The 18,381-nt window shown below is 48.0% G+C and overlaps 1 protein-coding gene across 4 annotated transcripts in view; it reads right to left on the bottom strand.

Annotated features, from left to right (window-relative positions):
* The window catches only part of Dapk2 (death-associated protein kinase 2), a 118,999-nt gene extending 101,019 nt beyond the window's left edge, over window positions 1–17,980 (bottom strand). The window contains exons 1-2 of one of the 4 annotated variants that reach the window (XM_039081122.2): window positions 17,787–17,980; window positions 10,601–10,698 (exon numbers count right to left, since the gene is read on the bottom strand). In XM_039081122.2, coding sequence (XP_038937050.1) covers window positions 10,601–10,677 — 77 coding nt within the window. In that variant the 5' untranslated portion in view covers window positions 10,678–10,698; window positions 17,787–17,980. The remainder of the gene's footprint in view (window positions 1–10,600; window positions 10,699–17,786) is intronic. The other 3 variants (XM_008766241.4, XM_063265164.1, NM_001395735.1) reach the window with 3 other exon arrangements.
* Between the last annotated feature and the right edge of the window lie 401 nt (window positions 17,981–18,381).

Genomic DNA, 18,381 nt, shown 5'->3' with positions numbered 1-18,381 from the left:
CCAAATAATATAAAACACCTTGGTGTGACTTTAACCAAGCATGTGAAAGATCTGTATGATAAGAACTTCAAGCCTCTGAAGAAAGAAATTGAAGAAGATCTCAGAAGATGGAAAGATCTCCCATGCTCATGGATTGGCAGGATTAATATAGTAAAAATGGCCATTTTACCAAAAGTGATCTACAGATTCAATGCAATCCCCATCAAAATTCCAATCCAATTCTTCAGAGAGTTAGAGAGAACAATTTGCAAATTCATCTGGAATAACAAAAAACCCAGGATAGCTAAAACTATCCTCAACAATAAAAGGACTTCCGGGGAATCACTCTCTCTGAATTTAAGCAGTATTACAGAGCAATAGTCATAAAAACTGTATGGTATTGGTACAGAGACAGGCAGATAGACCAGTGGAATAGAATTGAAGACCCAGAAATGAACCCACACACCTATGGTCACTTGATCTTTGACAAAGGAGCCAAAACCATCCAATGGCAAAAAGATAGCATTTTCAGCAAATGGTGCTAGTTCAACTGGAGGTCAGCATATAGAAGAATTCAGGTCGATCCATGCTTATCACCCTGTACAAAGCTTAAGTCCAAGTGGATCAAGGACCTCCACATCAAACCAGATACACTCAAACTAATAGAAGAAAAAGTGGGGAAGAATCTCGAACACATGGGCACTGGAGAAAATTTCCTTAACAAAACACCAATGGCTTATGCTCTAAGATCAAGAATCAACAAATGAGATCTCATAAAACTGCAAAGCCTCTGTAAGGCAAAGGACACTGTTGTTAGGACAAAACAGCAACCAACAAATTGGGAAAAGATCTTAACCAATCCTACAACTGATAGAAGGCTTATATCCAAAATATACAAAGAACTCAAGAAGTTAGACTGAAGGGAGAAAAATAACCCTATTAAAAATGGGGTTCAGAGCTAAACAAAGAATTCACAGCTGGGGAAAATCGAATGGCTGAGAAGCACCTAAAAAATGTTCAACATCTTTAGTCATAAGGGAAATGCAAATCAAAACACCCTGAGATTTCACCTCACACCAGTGAAAATGGCTAAGATCAAAAACTCAGGTGACAACAAATGCTGGCGAGGATGTGGAGAAAGAGGAACACTCCTCCATTGTTGGTGGGATTGCAGACTGGTACAACCATTCTGGAAATCAGTCTGGAGGTTCCTCAGAAAGTTGGACATTGAACTGCCTGAGGATCCAGCTATACCTCTCTTGGGCATATACCCAAAAGATGCTCCCAACATATAAAAAAGACACGTGCTCCACTATGTTCATAGCAGCCTTATTTATAATAGCCAGAGGCTGGAAAGAACCCAGATGCCCTTCAACAGAGGAATGGATACAGAAAATGTGGTACATCTACACAATGGAATACTACTCAGCTATCAAAAACAATAACTTTATGAAATTCATAGGCAAATGGATGGAACTAGAAAATATCATCCTGAGTGAGGTAACCCAATCACAGAAAAACACACATGGTATGCACTCATTGATAAGTGGCTCTTAGCCCAAATGCTCGAATTACCCTAGATGCACAGAACACAGGAAACTCAAGAAGGATGATCAAAATGCGGATGCTTCACTCCTTCTTTAAAAGGGGAACAAGAATACCCTTGGGAAGGAATAGGGAGGCAAAGTTTAGAACAGAGACTGAAGGAACGGCCATTCAGAGCCTGCCCCACATGTGGCCCATATATATACAGCCACCAAACTAGATAAGATGGATGAAGCAAAGAAGTGCAGGCCAACAGGAACCGGATGTAGATCTCTCCTGAGAGACACAGCCAGAATATAGCAAACACAGAGGCGAATGCCAGCAGCAAACCACTGAACTGAGAACGGGACCCCCGTTGAAGGAATCAGAGAAAGAACTGGAAGAGCTTGAAGGGGCTCGAGACCCCATATGAACAACAATGCCAAGCAACCAGAGCTTCCAGGGACTAAGCCACTACCTAAAGACTATACATGGACTGACCCTGGACTCTGACCTCATAGGTAGCAATGAATATCCTAGTAAGAGCACCAGTGGAAGGGGAAGCCCTGGGTCCTGCTAAGACTGAACCCCCAGTGAACTAGTCTATGGGGGGAGGGCGGCAATGGGGGGAGGATGGGGAGGGGAACACACATAAGGAAGGGAAGGGGGAGAGGTTAGGGGGATGTTGGCCCGGAAACCGGGAAAGGGAATAACACTCAAAATGTAAATAAGAAATACTTAAGTTAATAAAAAAAAAGATATTACCAAAAAAAAAAAAAGAAAGAAAAAAAAAGAAATGTAAATAAGAAATACCCAAGTTAGGGGTTGGGGATTTAGCTCAGTGGTAGAGTGCTTGCCTAGTAAGCGCAAGGCCGTGGGTTTGGTCCTCAACTCCAAAAAAAAAAAGAAAAAAGAAAAAAGAAAAAAAAAGAAAAAGAAATACCCAAGTTAATAAAGATAGAAAAGAAAAAGAAAAAAAAAGCAAGTTGGGGAGGAAAGTGGTTAATTCAGCTTACACTTCCACATTGACATTCCTCACCAGAAGTCAGGACAGAAACTCAAGCAGGGCAGGAACCTGGAGGCAGGAGCTGGTGCAGAGACCATGGAGGTGCTGCTGACTGGCTTGTTTCCCCTGGCCTGCTCTGCCTGCTTTCTTATAGAACCCAGGACCACCAGCCCAAGGATGGCACTACCCACAGCGGGCTGGGCCCTCCCCCAAAGATCCCAGGCTAGCCTTGAACTTGCTATTATAGCAAATAATAGGATGAGAAAATGCCTTACAGCGGGATCTCAGGGAGGCATTCCCTCAACCGAGACTCCTTCCTTTCTGATGACTCTAGCTTGTGTCACACTGACACACAAAACCAGCCTGTCCACCTGATAAGCTCCAGGGTCTGTCTCTCACAGGTCAACTCAGATTTTTCATGCAGTTTTCTGTCCCCTGGACTAGGCAATGTGGAATAAAGTCCTTAGGTTCGAAGGTCTACACTGAGACTGGGCAATGTGACAAGGCTGTGGCTGTGGCTGTGGCTGCCCCTCATGGGACACCCTAGGTGTCAAGCCTGGCAGCAGAACTCAGTACACTGCAGAGGAGTCCTGGGTGCTCTAGTCCAGATGAGGTGATGGGGAGGCCCAGAGCCCCAGCTCTGGTTTCCCTAGCAACAGGGAGAATGAGAGCTCGCTCCTGTTTCCTTTTGAAAGCACCCCTATCTCAAACACCCACTCTCCCAACGGCTGTCTTCATGCTTCCAAGCAGAACCCTGGGACTAGCATTCTGGGTGCCCCAGAACTATGCATCCTTTCTACAACTGGAAGAGGGAGCACCACCCATCTGTGCCAAGATCTGCCCCTCGGCCCCGCTAGCCTGGGTCAGTGGAGTGCCTTGTTCTCATCATATTGTGAAACGGAGCATATTGTGTGTGCCCTACCTTCCTGCTGTGGCTAGAACTTCACTTTATCCATGAAATGAGACAGAAATACTATAGACGGAAAAGTAAAGAAACAAAGACAATAAAGGCTAAGGTTAAGGGGAAAGTAAATGAGGTTTTTACTACTCGAAATTCCCAATGAAAAAATCTTAACATACCACACAAACACACACACACACACACACACACACACACACACACACACACACACACACCAATACCAAGGAGTGAGTGTTGGCAAGGCCACAAGGAATGCACACTTGCTGGAGACGCACTGCTTAGTATTTCTCCATTCAACACTTAAGCAAATCAGCCATAACTCTCGCCTCCGTATGCCACCTCTGGGAACACACCCAACAGAAATAATGCCAAGAGAGGACTCTGAACAAGTGAATTCACAGAAGCACTCTTATTAGCACTTTTTTTAAAAACCCAGAAGTGTTAATTGATAATGTTTAAGGAGGAGAACAGGATGAAGTTAACCGATCTATACTTCCTTTTTAAAAGGCCTTTTTTTTAAAAATACCATTATCACACAGGACACCATTCAAGATTAAAGATGGCTACAGAGCGGTGACAACGGAATACTACACCACACAATCCTGCACTGGGTAAAGTAGGGAGAAAAACCTACAAGGAACACTAGTGGCAGTGTCAGGGCTCCATGTGTAGGGTGCTTACCTAACATACACAGAGCTGCAGGCTCCATCCCAGCACCACAGAAACCAGGCACGCACTGCTAACCTACCGCTTAGGAAGGAATGAATGCAGAAGGATTGCAAAGTCAAGGTCATCCTCAGCTGTAATAGCAAGCTCAAGGCTAGCCTGGGATATATGAGATCCTGTCTCAAGGGGGGGAAACAAAACAAACAAAAAAATCCCAGAATGCTAAAGGCTAGGAGAGTCAGGCATGACATGTACCTGTAACCCCAGCACCAGGAGACAGAAGCAGGAGTGCCAGTTGGAGACCAACCTGAGTTATACAGCAAATTTGCAGCAAACCTGGGCTACATAGTGATATAGTCTATCAACATCCTTACAAAACAACACACACACACACACACACACACACACACACACACATGTTGATATACTTAGAATAAAAGTGACTGCTTATAGTGTTAAATGTCCTGGTGATGAAAGAGAAGGTCTGTGTCGTTAGGAAATACATAATAAAGTATCATGAGATGAAGAGGCATTGTGTCTGCAACCACTTTCAAATGGCTCAGAGATAATAATGGACAGAAACACCCACAGCCTCGGGGGATAAAAAGAAAGAAGACAGACAGAGAAGGAAGAAAGGGGATAAAAAGATGCTAAATGCTGGGATATCTAGGGCCAGCAAGATGATTCAGGCAGTAAAGGGACTTATCCCCAAGCCTGATGGCCTGAGCTCAATCCCTGAGACCCACCATTTGGAAGGAGAGAGTCTCCTTCCACAAGTTGTCCTCTGACTTCCATACATAGACACTCTGTGGCCTGGCACACCCTCCATCCCACACTCACATGCACAGATAAAGGAAGGAAGGAAGGAAGGAAGGAAGGAAGGAAGGAAGGAAGGAAGGAAGGGAGGAAGGAAGGGAGGGAGGGAGGGAGGGAGGAAGGAATGCTAGAGAGATGGCTCAGTGGTTAAGAGCACTTGCTGTTCTTGCAGAGACCAGAGAGTTTGGTTCCCAGCACCTACAATGGACAGCTAGCACACAACTGCCTATAACTCCAATTCCAGGAGATCGATCTGATGCCCCCTTCAGTCTCCATAGGTACACACATACACATACACACGCACACACGCACACACATCTACATGCTGGCAAGAAACGAATAGCAAATAAAGGACATCTATAAATCCTGGGGAGATGATGGCATCAATGACCCCTAAGAGAGTCTCTCAACCCTTAGGTACTCACAGTGCAAACTGAGCTCCACAGGACCCACCCATCAATCAGAACAATTTGCATGTATGCTAAGCTTCCCACTGACTGAAGCAGGCTCCATGCTGCCACTTTGTTTGAGTGGCTTTGTGCTTTGTTTTCCTTACAATGGGTGACGAACAGACCCCCTCCCTCATCCAGGACCTCTGTCATCCAGGGCTCTCTGCAGGCAGCTGGGGTTTTTCACCCTTGTCTGCTCTTTCACCCAAGCCCAGGCCTACCACTCCTGAGTCCTGACACAATCTCACTTTAAGGATCCCTCATCACCAGCTCTGGGACTCAATCATGAGAACGCACCCCTCCCAAAGAGGTAGGTTCCTCATCTGAACTCCTGGTACACATCTTCAGGGTTCATTTCACTTGCTTTTCAGAGTATTCCTGGGCCCAAGTTGAGCTTCAAGCTCAACAAGAACTGACCCCTAACTCCCCTGTGCTGTGACAATGTCCAATAGACAATAGGTACCTGAGACATAGCCTAAAGCACACATGGGAACCCAAACATCTACATGCACACACGGATACACACACACACATACACACACACACACACACACACACACACACACACATGCGCACACACGTGAACACACACATACACATGCACCTTATAGAAGCCACTGGCTTATAGTCTAGGGCACATCTACATGCACACACAAACACACACAAACACACACACACACACACACACACACACACACACACACATGCTCACCTAATAAAAGCTGCCGGCTTATAGTCTAGGGCACAACTATAGCCTAGAAGGCTTCCTTGAGGCCAACACCAAGCATGTCTACACTGAGCTGGTGAACTCATGTGTACACTCATACACAAAAGGTAAAACAAATGAATCTAAAAAGAACATGACCTTCCCAAAAGTGACAGGCCTAGAATTGAGTCCTGGTTGTCCTCATCAGACTGCATGACCATAAATATATATCTTTACTTCTCTTGTTTGCCCCAGCTGTCAAATGAGAACACTGAGTCCCCTTGTATTGAGCCTTGACATGAGCCAGTCACTTCACATTCTCAGAGGCAGGAAATACCAGCGCAAAAGTCCCAGATCAGGGTGAGGAACAGGGCTCTGCCTAGAGAAAGTCCCTGGTTTTCAGCCTGGACTTTCTCTGAGGTTTGTCGTCTTCACTTCATGGTCTGTTCCCTGAGGTAGCTACTCAGTGCTTCAGGGCTGAGCTTCCTCATGTGCTGGACTGGAACCGTCTCTGCATCGCATGGTGGTATGAGAATTAAACACAGGGCCGCCAAGATGGCTCAGTGCAGAAAGCTGCCTGCCCCCTAGCCTGACGATCCGAGTTCAGTCTCCAGGCCCCCATGATGAAGGAGAGTATCAACTCCCACATACCCAGAAAAAATGTAATTAACTAATTAAAGGAATTAAATGCAGTCGGACTGGAGAGATGGCTTCAGGTTGAGATTGTGTACTGATATTGCAGAAGACCTGAGTTCAGTACCCAGTACTGACAAGCTCACACACTCTTGTAACTCCAGCTGTAGGGATCTGGTGCTTCTGGTCTCCATAGCATCTGCATGCAAGTACACATACACACGATCTCACACACACACAAATAAACAAACAGGTAAATCTTTTTTAACAAAGAGTCTGTGATGAGTACTCCGTGGAGGGAGGTGATTTGTGTCCTGTGTTCCCTTCTATCTCAATTCCAGGGCTTATGAGAGCAGGGTGTGACAGAGGCCATCCACTTCACATTTAACTCAAAGCACCTTCCAGATAGCTCTGCGTTTAATTATAGGTGTCAGTGGGTGCTGAGAACTCACCAAGTGTAAAAGGACAGGGACGAACACCACAGTGGGCTTGGAGACCCATGGCTGAAGTCCCAGAAGCCCAGGGGGTGTTAGAAAAAAAGCTAATTAATTCTTTAGGAAGGGTATGGGAAGTGGTGGGATGGAGGGGGTTATAGTAAGCTATTGAGAGGATAGCAACTAATTTGGATCTCAATTAAAAAGTATAATTTTTTCAATGTGTGGGTGTTTTGCACGCATGTGTGTTTGTGTATCATAGGCACGCCTAGTGCCGTGGAGACCAGAAGATAGCAGATTCCCTGGAATCTGATTACAGACATAGTGAGCTACCTTATGGTGCTGGGAATTGAACTCAGGTCTTTTAAAAGAACAGCCAGTACTCTTAACCTCTGAGCCATCTCTCCAGCCCCCTAAAAGTAACATTTTTAACAATGGGGGAATGGCAAGGGCAGAAACAAGCCACAGAAGGTGCGTGGCCTTAGTTTCAGTGTGGTCTGATGCCTAAGATAGGAAACTAGATGTTACCTGACATCAAAGAGCCCAGCACAAACTCGTGGTAGGCCTAATCTCACGCCTGGCCTCTCCCTGAGCCGCCGGCCCCTCTTTGCTGTTTGGGCCTCCTTAGCTCTTGGAGGAATGTGAACACCGTGCACAAGCAGACACAAAAGGGGAGGGGTGTGTACAAGAGTGAGAAACACCCTTGGCAAGTTAGAAGAAAGGCTCAGAAAGAAAACTAGCTGATGATTTAATATGGCTGTGCTGCTGTTGTTGTGGGGTTTTTTCTTTTGTTTGTCTGTTTGTTTGTCTGTTTGTTTGTTTGTTTGTTTTAAGACAGGGTCTTACCAGGTAGCTGTGGTTTCCAACACACAGATCCCCCTTCTGCTACTTCTCAAGCATGGAGACTAGGGTGTATGTCATACACCTGGCTGTTTGTTTTGAGACACAGAGGTTTATTATGTTGCTTTGGTCCCAAACACCTACTCTCAAAGCCAAACAGAAAAGGGAAAAGAAACCAACTCCCCTACTTGACATTCTCTCCCGCTCCCTAGAAGCATTCAAATAAAGGAAAATGATTTTGGGTTTGTGGGTCTTTGATCACTAACCCCTACCTCATTCCATCACACATGTACTTTGTGACGTAGGACAAGCCACCAGTCTTCGCTTCATATAAAACTACGGGTTAAATGAGATTCTCTTTGTGAGCCTGGCTCCAGTCAGTATCCTCCTGTTCTTCCCCACTGGTAGTTAGGAAGGCCAAACTAGCATTTCTCTAAACACTCTAGAAACAGTAGACAACCTCCAGCATTGTGAGCAGGCCGGAGCCAAAGTGTGTACAGCCAAGAACCTACACTCAGCATGGACGCCAGAGCTCAGAGCAGCCCACCTTAAATATATCTCCCATTCTTCATCCTCAAAGCACCCTGTCCTTTCCCTTCATATCTGACCTGACCATGACTCATTCTCTGTAAATCCTCTGGTTTGGTGCCTCTCTGCATCAATAAATCAGACTGCAAGAAGACAGGACACCTGTTTTACTTACTACCGCTTTCAGCCATGCCTGGGACACAGTAGGTCCTCACATCAGAATCCTGGGCTGGGTCCCCCCAGCACCTCCTACCTTACCAAAAAACTATGTGGCTGTCCTCAAAGTAGCTCTAATTCCAATCCGTTCTTTAGCCCCCTGCAGGACCCTTCTCAACCCTGAACCTCAGTTACAACTGTCAAATAAGGATCCCAGAAGGGAGGATTTGTGATGGCCTTTCTAGCTCATGAACCTCTTCTGGCCAAGTCCTAGCATGTTTGACCACTCCACAGATCCCAGCCTCTGTCAACTCTACCAATCTTTGAGGATAGAGGACCCTAGACTGTGAGACACATGCAGCCTCTACACCTGCAACAAGGGAGGGCCTGAGGCTCTATTGTCTCCCATTTGTAACAGCTCATGTCCAAAGTGAGGAACATCCTTTGGATCCTTCTCCAGGGCCCTTGACCAGCCAACTTCTCAGTTTCTCTGCCCCTCAGACATCAGTCCAGTCCCACTCTTGCCTTGTTGCCTCTGCCAGGCTGGAGTTCCAGGAGGGACACATGCACAGTCCCTTGCACATCACTGTACCCGTGGCACAGAACACAGGCAAAGGCAAGAACACCAACTCAAACACCTTTGGCAGTTCCCTGCCAGGAGACACTGTTTCCTGTGCTGGAGGGGGGAGGGGCAGAAGGGCCTGCAGCAAAGAGACCCCGCTTTTTCATTCAGAGGCAGGCTCCAGAAGAGCACCCCAAGCCTCTACCCTCTATCCTCCTTGCATCCCTTTTCTAGGTCCAAGATCAACAACAGAAAGCTGAGGGACCCTCAAAGCCTGCCGACATTTGCTCCCCACTTAACCAGCCTGCTAGGTGGGTTACTCCCTAACCCATGCCCCCCACTGCCTCTCATCTTGGAATCAGGCTCCCTGAGGCCTTATTCTGTTTGGCTTTAAAACAAGGGATATAAGAATTAGTGCTAGTTCAACAGTTCTAAAGAAGACGAAACACTTCCTGTTTTACCTGACCTGTCTCACACGCACCCTAAACAACCTGTGGTTTTGCTCGGCTCGGGGTGTGAAGGGCTGACGAGACGGCGTGCCCCGAGAAACACATATGAGTGTACAAGAACCCTGCTCACACGAGAAAGCAGGACGGGTGTGCAGGGACAGACAGACAGGACAGGTCCTTCAGTAACTTAGAGGAACCCCTTTAAACCCTGGTCTACTGTCTCCCACCTGTAAGACCAGAGTGAAAATAACTTCCATCCCCCACATGGTTTTGAGACCAGAACTTCAGGATTGGTGTCTCGTAACCACTAAATTACCATCTAAATATCAACCATTCTTAGAAACGGAAGTCCAGAGGGAAGCTTCAGAAAAATCCAGTCTCTCCCTTTACAAAATAGTGACTTTGAGAGGACGAGGGTTAGTTAGCACAGCCCTGCTCTGGGCTGAGCGAACATAACTCAGATCCCAGAAACTTCCCCGACGAGGCGAGGCTGGCGTGGCCATTACTCAATACAAATCCCTTTTCCCAGGGGATTACTTCACCTCCCATTCAGGCTCCTAAAAAGAAACTCCTGGGAAACCATGGAGGATCCCAACGGGAGACCAAGAACAAAAGCAACAGGTCAGATGTCCGGCCAGCCTGGAGAGGGGGCTTTGTGGGGGGGTAAAGTGTCAGATACACGAAGATATCCCTTAGAGGTCAGTTAGAGTATAGAGAAAGCAGCCCCCAGCCGTGCACCTCTGCTGCTGTTGTGACGCTATTTCCAGAGACACAAGGTCTGCAGAGTCACCCGTGAGGATGAATAAACCTCAGGCCTGTTTTGCAAGCCTCCCAACGGCCCTGTGACAAGCCCGGCTTTACAACACCAATCAGCCAAGAGAAGAGTGTGTCTGGCCATCTACGCCCTCCACCTTTCACACAATCTCTTACCTGCCCAGCTCCTCTCCGATGTCATAGAAGTCCTCCACCTTCTGCTGTTTGAATGTCTCCATATTTGGACTCCTCATTGAGGCCTGGACCACGCAATCCTGAAATGGAAAGAAACCTAAGCTTAGGGTAGCCACACAAACGAACACAAACCTAAGAGTCTGAGTCTGGAAAGAAAGGAACTGACTGCAAAGCAGCAAACAGTCTAAGTTGCCCACAACCTTGGTTCCTTAAGAATGGGTCTGTCTGAGCTTCTCACTGGCTGATAAGGTATACCAGTGGTTCTCAACCTGTGGGTCCCGACCCCTTTGGGAGTCACATAGACACTTACATTATGATTCATAACAGTAGCAGAATTACAGTTATGAAGGAGAAACACATGAGGAATTGTATTAAAGGCTCATGGCACTAGGAAAGGTTGAGAACCACTGATATATAGTGTCCTGGCTAGTTTTCAACTTGACACAAGCTCAAGTCATATGAAAAGAGGGAACCTCAATTGGGAAAAATGCCTCCATACAACAAGGCATTTTTCTAGTTAGTGATCCACAGCGGAGGGTCCAGCTCATTGTGGGTGGAGTCATCCCTGGCTTGGTGATCCTGGATTCTACAAGAAAGCAGGCTGAGCAAGCCGTGATGAGCAATTCAGTAAGCAGCACTCCTCCATGGCCTCTGCCTCAGCTGCTGTCTTCAGGATCCTGCCCTGTTCTTGTCCTGACTTCCTTCAGTGATGAACAGCAATGTGGACGTGAAAGACAACTAAACCCTTTCCTCTCTAAGTTTCTTTGGTCATGGTGTTTCAACAATAGTAACTGTAAGACATATAGGTTTTATTTCTCTCTTAAATTTTATTTTATTAACATTTAGATGTATGTGTTGGTTTATGGATATGAGCACACCAGTGCAGGTTCCAAGCAGGCCAGGAAAGATTATGAGATGCCCAGGAGCTGGAGTAACAGGCAGTTGTAAACCACCTCCTATGTGTTTTGCAAACTCACCCCGGGTCCTCCAGAAGGGTGAGAACTCCTAATTGCTGAGCCACCTCCCCAAATCTCTTATTTGATTCCTCTTTTAAAAAATTAATTTTTTTTGACACGGAGTCTTGTTATGATCCTCTGCTGGTCTACAATTCATTGGCTGGCCTCAAATTTGCAGTAACTCTCCTGCCTCAGCGTCCCCCGTGCTGACATCACAAGCATGTACCACCACACCTGTCTCCTATTTCTGAAGGAAACAGAAAAAGAACCCTTTCTGCTTTTCCAGATTTGTCTGAAGCAGTTCACAGAGAAACAAAATCATGGGAACCTTAGCTGCTTGTTCTCACTAATTCAGTTTTACTGGGACAAGAGGTGTCTGCAGCCAGGGATCTATGACACCAGAGGTGTTTGCAGCCAGGGATCTATGACCCCAGAGGTGTCTGCAGCCAGGGATCTATGACCCCACAGGTGTCTGCAGATGGGAATCTATGACCTCATAACTGAGTGCAAGGGGAATCAGGGATTCAAGGCCAGCCTAAACAGTGAAATCCTGTCTCAAAAAAAAAAAAAAAATCAAGAGCTGGGCTGGAGAGATGGCTCAGTGGTTATGAGCACTTGCTGCTCTTCCGGCGGACCCAGGTTCTATTCCCAGCACCCACACAGTGGGTCACAATCACACGTAACTCCTGTTCCAGGGGATCTGATGCCCTCTTCTGGCCTCAGCTAGCAGCATGCACCTGTGATATGCAGACACGCATGCCAGCAAAACACCTCTACACATAAAATAATATTTTTAAAGCCAAAATATGGTGATGCAGCTCAGAGGTAGAACATTTGGAACATGTAAGGCCCAGTTTTGCTTGGGTAAATCATTTCAGTTACCAGACACTTAGCTTTCCCATCTATAAAATGGGGCCAGTGCTGTAAAAACCTATTTCAAATCATGAAATTGTTTCGTGAATGATTAGGCGCTGTGGAAAGACAAGGGATTATCATGACCTCAGCTTCCTTGGGAGCTGTGCCACCCGACAGCGAGTCTGAACGGATTGGTAAATGTTCACTCAACCTCATAGGGAACATGGGTGGGAATGTTGTGACAAAGTAAAACAGCACCAGGAGTCAGGAGCCTCAGGTGCTGGTTCCAGCGCTACCCACATCTAGCGCTGTTACCTCATCACTTGGCAAAGGAACCCTGTTTCTTCATCTATGGAACACGGCTATCTCTGCCTGCACTGGGCAACTCAGCAAAAGACACTGGGCCATTTATGCCACAGAGAACCCTCACCGTGGGCATTGTAACTTCCCCTGTGATCTCTTTCCCAAAGGAGCTCACCTGAGAACAGCACCCTGCGGGCAGGGCCCCATTACAGACTTAGGACCAGTTGTTTATGGACGTGTCACTCAAGGATCCTTAGCAAAGACCTATTTGGGGTAGCATGGGCAGCCTTTCTTCTGCCTGCCAACTGCACTCAGTCTGTGACCCTGAAAGACTCTCCTCTCTAGGTTTAGAGGGACCATCACATAGAACAGGTCTCACCAACATCAAGAGATTGGGGCTGTTGCAGATGTTAATGGATGTATATGTGTCTCCTTCTCACAAACTAGTGTCCCATTACCAAAATACTCCCTCCTTCAATCCTTCTGCCAAAGCACAAAGATCCTTGAGACCCTTAGACAGAGCCGGCCTAGCTCCCAGATCTCTTTCAGGGTCACCTGTGCTGTGGATACCCATGACCCTTCATGTATCCTCCTTCTTCTTCATGTCCACTGTATATTCAAGGAAAGCCTGAGTGTGCAGATACCAAAATGAGCCTAGACACAGGACTGGGTTGATTCGGATTATCCCTGTAACCCACAGCAGGCTGGTGCCCTTTCTCATCCACATCTATAAACAGAGACGCCCTATAATCCCTAACATCTACTTCATACACCAGTATGAGGGGATCCACTGGGTGGAGGGTGGGGAGAGATGTAAGCTACCATACAAGTAAGGAGGACGGTGGTTTTACTGTCATAGCCCAGGACACTGTGTCTCTGCTTCTTGTGGCCATGGAGACATACATGCTCCCCCTCAGGAAAAGGTTTTAGCATCCCCTTCGCAAGGTTGACTCAACCAGGATCAGAAGCTGAACCTGTCTTCATTCTCAATATCCCCCACGGGGCTGGAGAGATGGCTCAGTGGTTAGGAGCACTGACTGCTCTTCCAGAGGTCCTGAGTTCAATTCCCAGCAACCACATGGTGGTTCACAACCGTCTGTAATGGAGATCCGATGCCCTCTTCTGGTGTGTCTGAAAACAGCTACAGTGTACTTATATAAATTAAATAAATCTTCAATGTCCCCCGCAAGCCTCCTGAAACCAACACTCATTCCAAGCAAACCATTCATCAGCTCCCAGGGGAGGGCACCAATCGCCACTGATAGACAAAAGCAGAAAAACCCTCAAAATTGTGTTGGCAGGGACATGAAGCATGGTCCCACAAGAGCTATGAGCTTCCCTTTGGTGAGAGACCAGCTCCATTTGCCAGTCAGAGCTAAGCTGGATTCAAAGAAGCTCCCGTTTCCCCCAGAAACATGGCTGGGGTGGTGTGGAGGGCGAGAGAACTCAGCCACAGATCAACGCCCTATTCCACATAGCATACATCACAGCTACAGAGGGCCTTTCCTGCTGCCTGGTTCACCCTGCCGGGTCTCACCTCTGGGAAGGCTCTTTCCATGAGGAGCCCACTGGACAGCTGCTCCATGCCCTTAGGGTCTAGGAGCCCAAGTGCCTCCTTCTCTGTGAGGCTCCCTGACCCTGTGCGTCCCTCTTCAAATCCTAGAAAGATCCTCTTAACAGGATTAGGTTATAAATTTTTCATCCTGGCTCATAATTTGTGCCTGTCTCAAAAAGTAAAGGCAAAGACACTGCAGAGGTGGCTCAGCGGTTAAGAGCACCAACTGCTCTTGCAGAGGTCCTGGGTTCAATTCCCAGCACCCACATGGTGGCTCACAACCATCTGAAGTTGTGATTTCAGGGGAACTGGAGCCCTCTTCTGGGCACACATGTGGTACACAGACATACATGCAGGCAAAACACTCATACACAGAAAATGAAAATAAATTTTGAAAAAAAAAAGAGAATACAGGCTTGAATTGAAATCCCAGTTCTGTTACTTATAATCACATTGCCCTTGGCTGAGCACAAGCTTCTAACAAACATCCATGGAGAACGGCCCCATTTATCACCATGCTGTGGGTGAGTGTGTAAAGCAACCAGGACACCCACACATTACCAGGGGGTACACACTTCGAGAATCACTCCGAATACCATGGAACCATCTCTGTGAACGCACTGTGAGAAACACGTGCAGCTGTGTTCCAGAATGGTCCATGCAGCATCAACTAAAGTAGTAGCAACAACTAAAAATTGAAACCCACCAAACGCCCATCAGCAGGAGAAGGGAGTCACTGTATAAAAGTGTAAAGCACGAAGCATGAAGAACAAAAGAAACCAGGTTCCACAAAAGGATCCTATGCTGTGCGAGTCCATCTGGAGAAGACTTATCCACAGGGCTGAGGAGACTTCCCAGTTATCAGGGTCTATAGAAAGGCCTGGCTTCTGTCCCCAGTGCCAAATACAATTTTTTCAGGCCAGTGTGAGCTATGAGGTAAAACCCTGTCTCCAAGAAGAAAAAGAAATGAAAAAATAAAATGTTGGGCATACAGCCCAGTGTGTAGAGGGCTTGCCTAGCAGACACCGGACCATAGCTTCAGTCCTCAGCACTCCCTAACCAGGCACGCACCAACCATCTCAACACTCCAGAGATGGAGGCAGGGAAAACAGAAGTTCGAGGTCATCCTCTGCTACCTAATGAGTGCAAGGCCAGCCTTGGATATATGAGATCCTGGGGTGAGTGTCACGGAGTAAACCAATACCTACTTTATTTTTTTTTAAACTATTTTTGTAGAGTTAGTCCTCTGTATGTGTGTGGTTGTTTTGCCCGCATGGATGTCTACGCACCACATGTCTTCAGTGCCCAAAGAGGCCAGAAGAGGGCATCAGATCCTCTGAACTGAAGTTACAGACGATTGTGAACCACCGTGTGGGTGCTGGACATTGAACCCAGGTCCTCTGGAAGAGCAGCCAGTGCTCTTAACTACTGGGCCATCTCTCCAACGCCCTAACAAATATCTATTTTATAAGTAAGATGGCGTATCGGAAATGCTTTTGGAGGCCCATGAAGGCAAAGGGTGTAGCATTCTCACCTCTGTCCCCTAGGTAATAGCTAATACAAGCAGGTATTATACAGTAACCATCTTAAGACGGTGGGTGGCTTGCAGCTAGTACCCCGGCCTTTGTTTTCATGGCCACAGCTCAGATTCTCCATTATCAAATCAAACACATGTGGTCGCTCACCACCCTTCCATCACGCCTCCACAAGATCAATTTTCATTTTAAAAATGATAAATTCTCAACTCTAAGGTAGAATTCTAAGCCCCAACTTTGAAAGCCTGAAAACAGCACCCCAGAGGCAAGGCGCATGACTACACCTTTTAACCAGAGGTTCAGGCTACCAGCTCCAGACCTTCCAAAGATGACACCCATCTGGACGTCCACATTTCTCCCAAGGAGGCCCTGGGAATCCTACCCATAGCCTTAATACCAAGCAACACTCTAGGAGGTAGCAACTCCCTGGGACCCCACAGAAAGGGGCCTCACAGACACCTTTCCAGTTTAATCTCTTCCTCGGAAGTCAGCAGGCGGAGGAGGTGAGCCAGAGTACTCCCACGGTATCCTTGCTGGGGACTGGGGTTTGAGGCAAAAACTTAACTTGAAACAAAAAGTCTGAACCCACTGGCATCCAGTCTAAGTCACTCATTTGACAAAAGGAGAAATTTGAGGTCCAGAGAGGGATAAGGACTTCTCAACCATGGCAGAGTTAGGCCATCAAACTTCCCAGGGCTTCTCTTGCTTTCCACCCAACTCCTCCAAGAGTGGCTCAAGACTGGAGAGTCAGTGGCTTCTAGAAAGACAACTCCAAGGAGAAGGTGCTCAGGTCTGGAACATCCCCTCACACTCCCTGAGTTTCCTCTCCTGGTCAGTGCTCATTTTGCAGTGCTAACCCTCTGAGCTTCTCACCCACCTCACCCAATTCCAGTATGAGAAGCCAGGCTATGGCAGGGGTAGGCAGTGGTTTGGAGCACACACGTCCATATGCACATGCGCACACATGCACAGACACACACACAAACACAAGCACACCCCTATATAGAATCCTCAGACACAGGCTCTGGGGAAGCTGCCAGCAGAAGGGAGGGGACTCTAGCATCACAGAACCCCTTTGGGCGATGCCTGATAAGGAAGCTGGGGCTCAAAGAAGGTCAACCACCTCCCTAAGCTGACATGAGAAAAACTTCGTCTTTTGATAAAAGGTTCGGTTTCTTTGAGCAGCGGGATTGTTTGCCCTCACATCTAACAGAATGGAAGGCTCTAGAAAAGTGGTCAGGGTTGGCTGGTTTTTATTCCCACTAGCAGGTAGTTTGTTGTCCCGGGGCAGTAAATACTCACTCATTCCTGACACGTACTCAAGCCTCCGAAGACAGCTACTGGGCTATCAATACCATCACTTTAGATGCCCAAAACTTAAAAAGCGGACGGGTGGGGATAAAACAGGGTTTTGAACTCAACTCTGAAACAGTCAATGTACCAGCCCCTTTTAGTCAACAAAATTCCCCTAGGATGCCAAGACACTTAGTTGGGAACTAATATTCCCAAAAAAGAGCTGCCGCTAGCTGCCTTCAGATTCTAGATGATAGGGAACCTGGGAGTGTCCCTCTACCTGCCTACAGCTGTTAGGCCACACTGGAGGTTCATTTCGCAGGAAGCAACCTCCAGGGCTGACACCGGGAGGAGGAGGAGGAGGTGCGAGCCCACAGAGGTTGGGCTTGTCTCTCTCCTACCGAGGACTAGTCCCCCTTTTGAGGGGGCCAAACTTGATGCATGGTTGTTTTCATTCTCCTGCCCAGATGTCAGGCCTCTGTCCGTCTCCCCACCTCGTCTCTGGGACCAGAGTGCCAAGCTTAGGAGGCACCCCGAGGTAGCAGCGTGCAGACTGGCCTCCGGGTGCCGCCACAGCGCACAAACCACAGAAGGGCCATATCCTAGACAGGCAATGCCCGGCTACCCCAGCCCCTGCTGCCGTCGAGTCCCACAGCCCGGGCGCTACTCACGGCGAGAGGCTGCGCTGCATGTGCGGAGGGCAGGACGTGCGCCGGGGCGCGGCGGGGTGCGCGGCGATCCTCTCAGCTCTGCTCCCTGAGCCCGGCGTCCGCCCGCAGAGCCACCGAGGAGCCCAGGGGGCGGAGCGGCCAGCCCCGTCCCAGGCGCCGGCTGGAGGCGCGCCCGGACACTCGGCCCGGAGCTCGGGGCGCCCCCTGCTGGAACCCCCGCGGGACCGCCCCGAGGTGAGGGCCTGGATGCTCAGGCGACCAACAGGTTCCCTCGTCCTATCCCGCCCTGTCTCTCACATGCTGTGCCACCTGATGCGAATCAACCTGAGTAAGCTAATGATCGACGCACTTCACAGCCCAGCACAACTGCCGGAAAACAGTATTTCTCTGCCCTTCGCCCCCACCCACGTACACCCTGAGGGAGTCCCACTACTCCAACTCCGGACTCCCTGACTGCACAGATCCTCTAGGGACCTCGCCTCCTTTGTCTCACACAAGGGTAGGAAGCCGTCATGTCCCCCACTCATCCCAGACCCAGCTTGAGGATTGGCCGCGTTTGCCCTTTTCCCAGGCCAAGCCTGGCACCATTCTTGAG

Source organism: Rattus norvegicus, chromosome 8 (genome assembly GCF_036323735.1).
Source record: "Rattus norvegicus strain BN/NHsdMcwi chromosome 8, GRCr8, whole genome shotgun sequence".
Classification (NCBI taxonomy): Eukaryota; Metazoa; Chordata; class Mammalia; order Rodentia; family Muridae; genus Rattus; species Rattus norvegicus.
The sequence above is the reverse complement of the archived record's forward strand: the minus strand, read 5'-3'. Positions and strand labels throughout refer to the sequence as shown.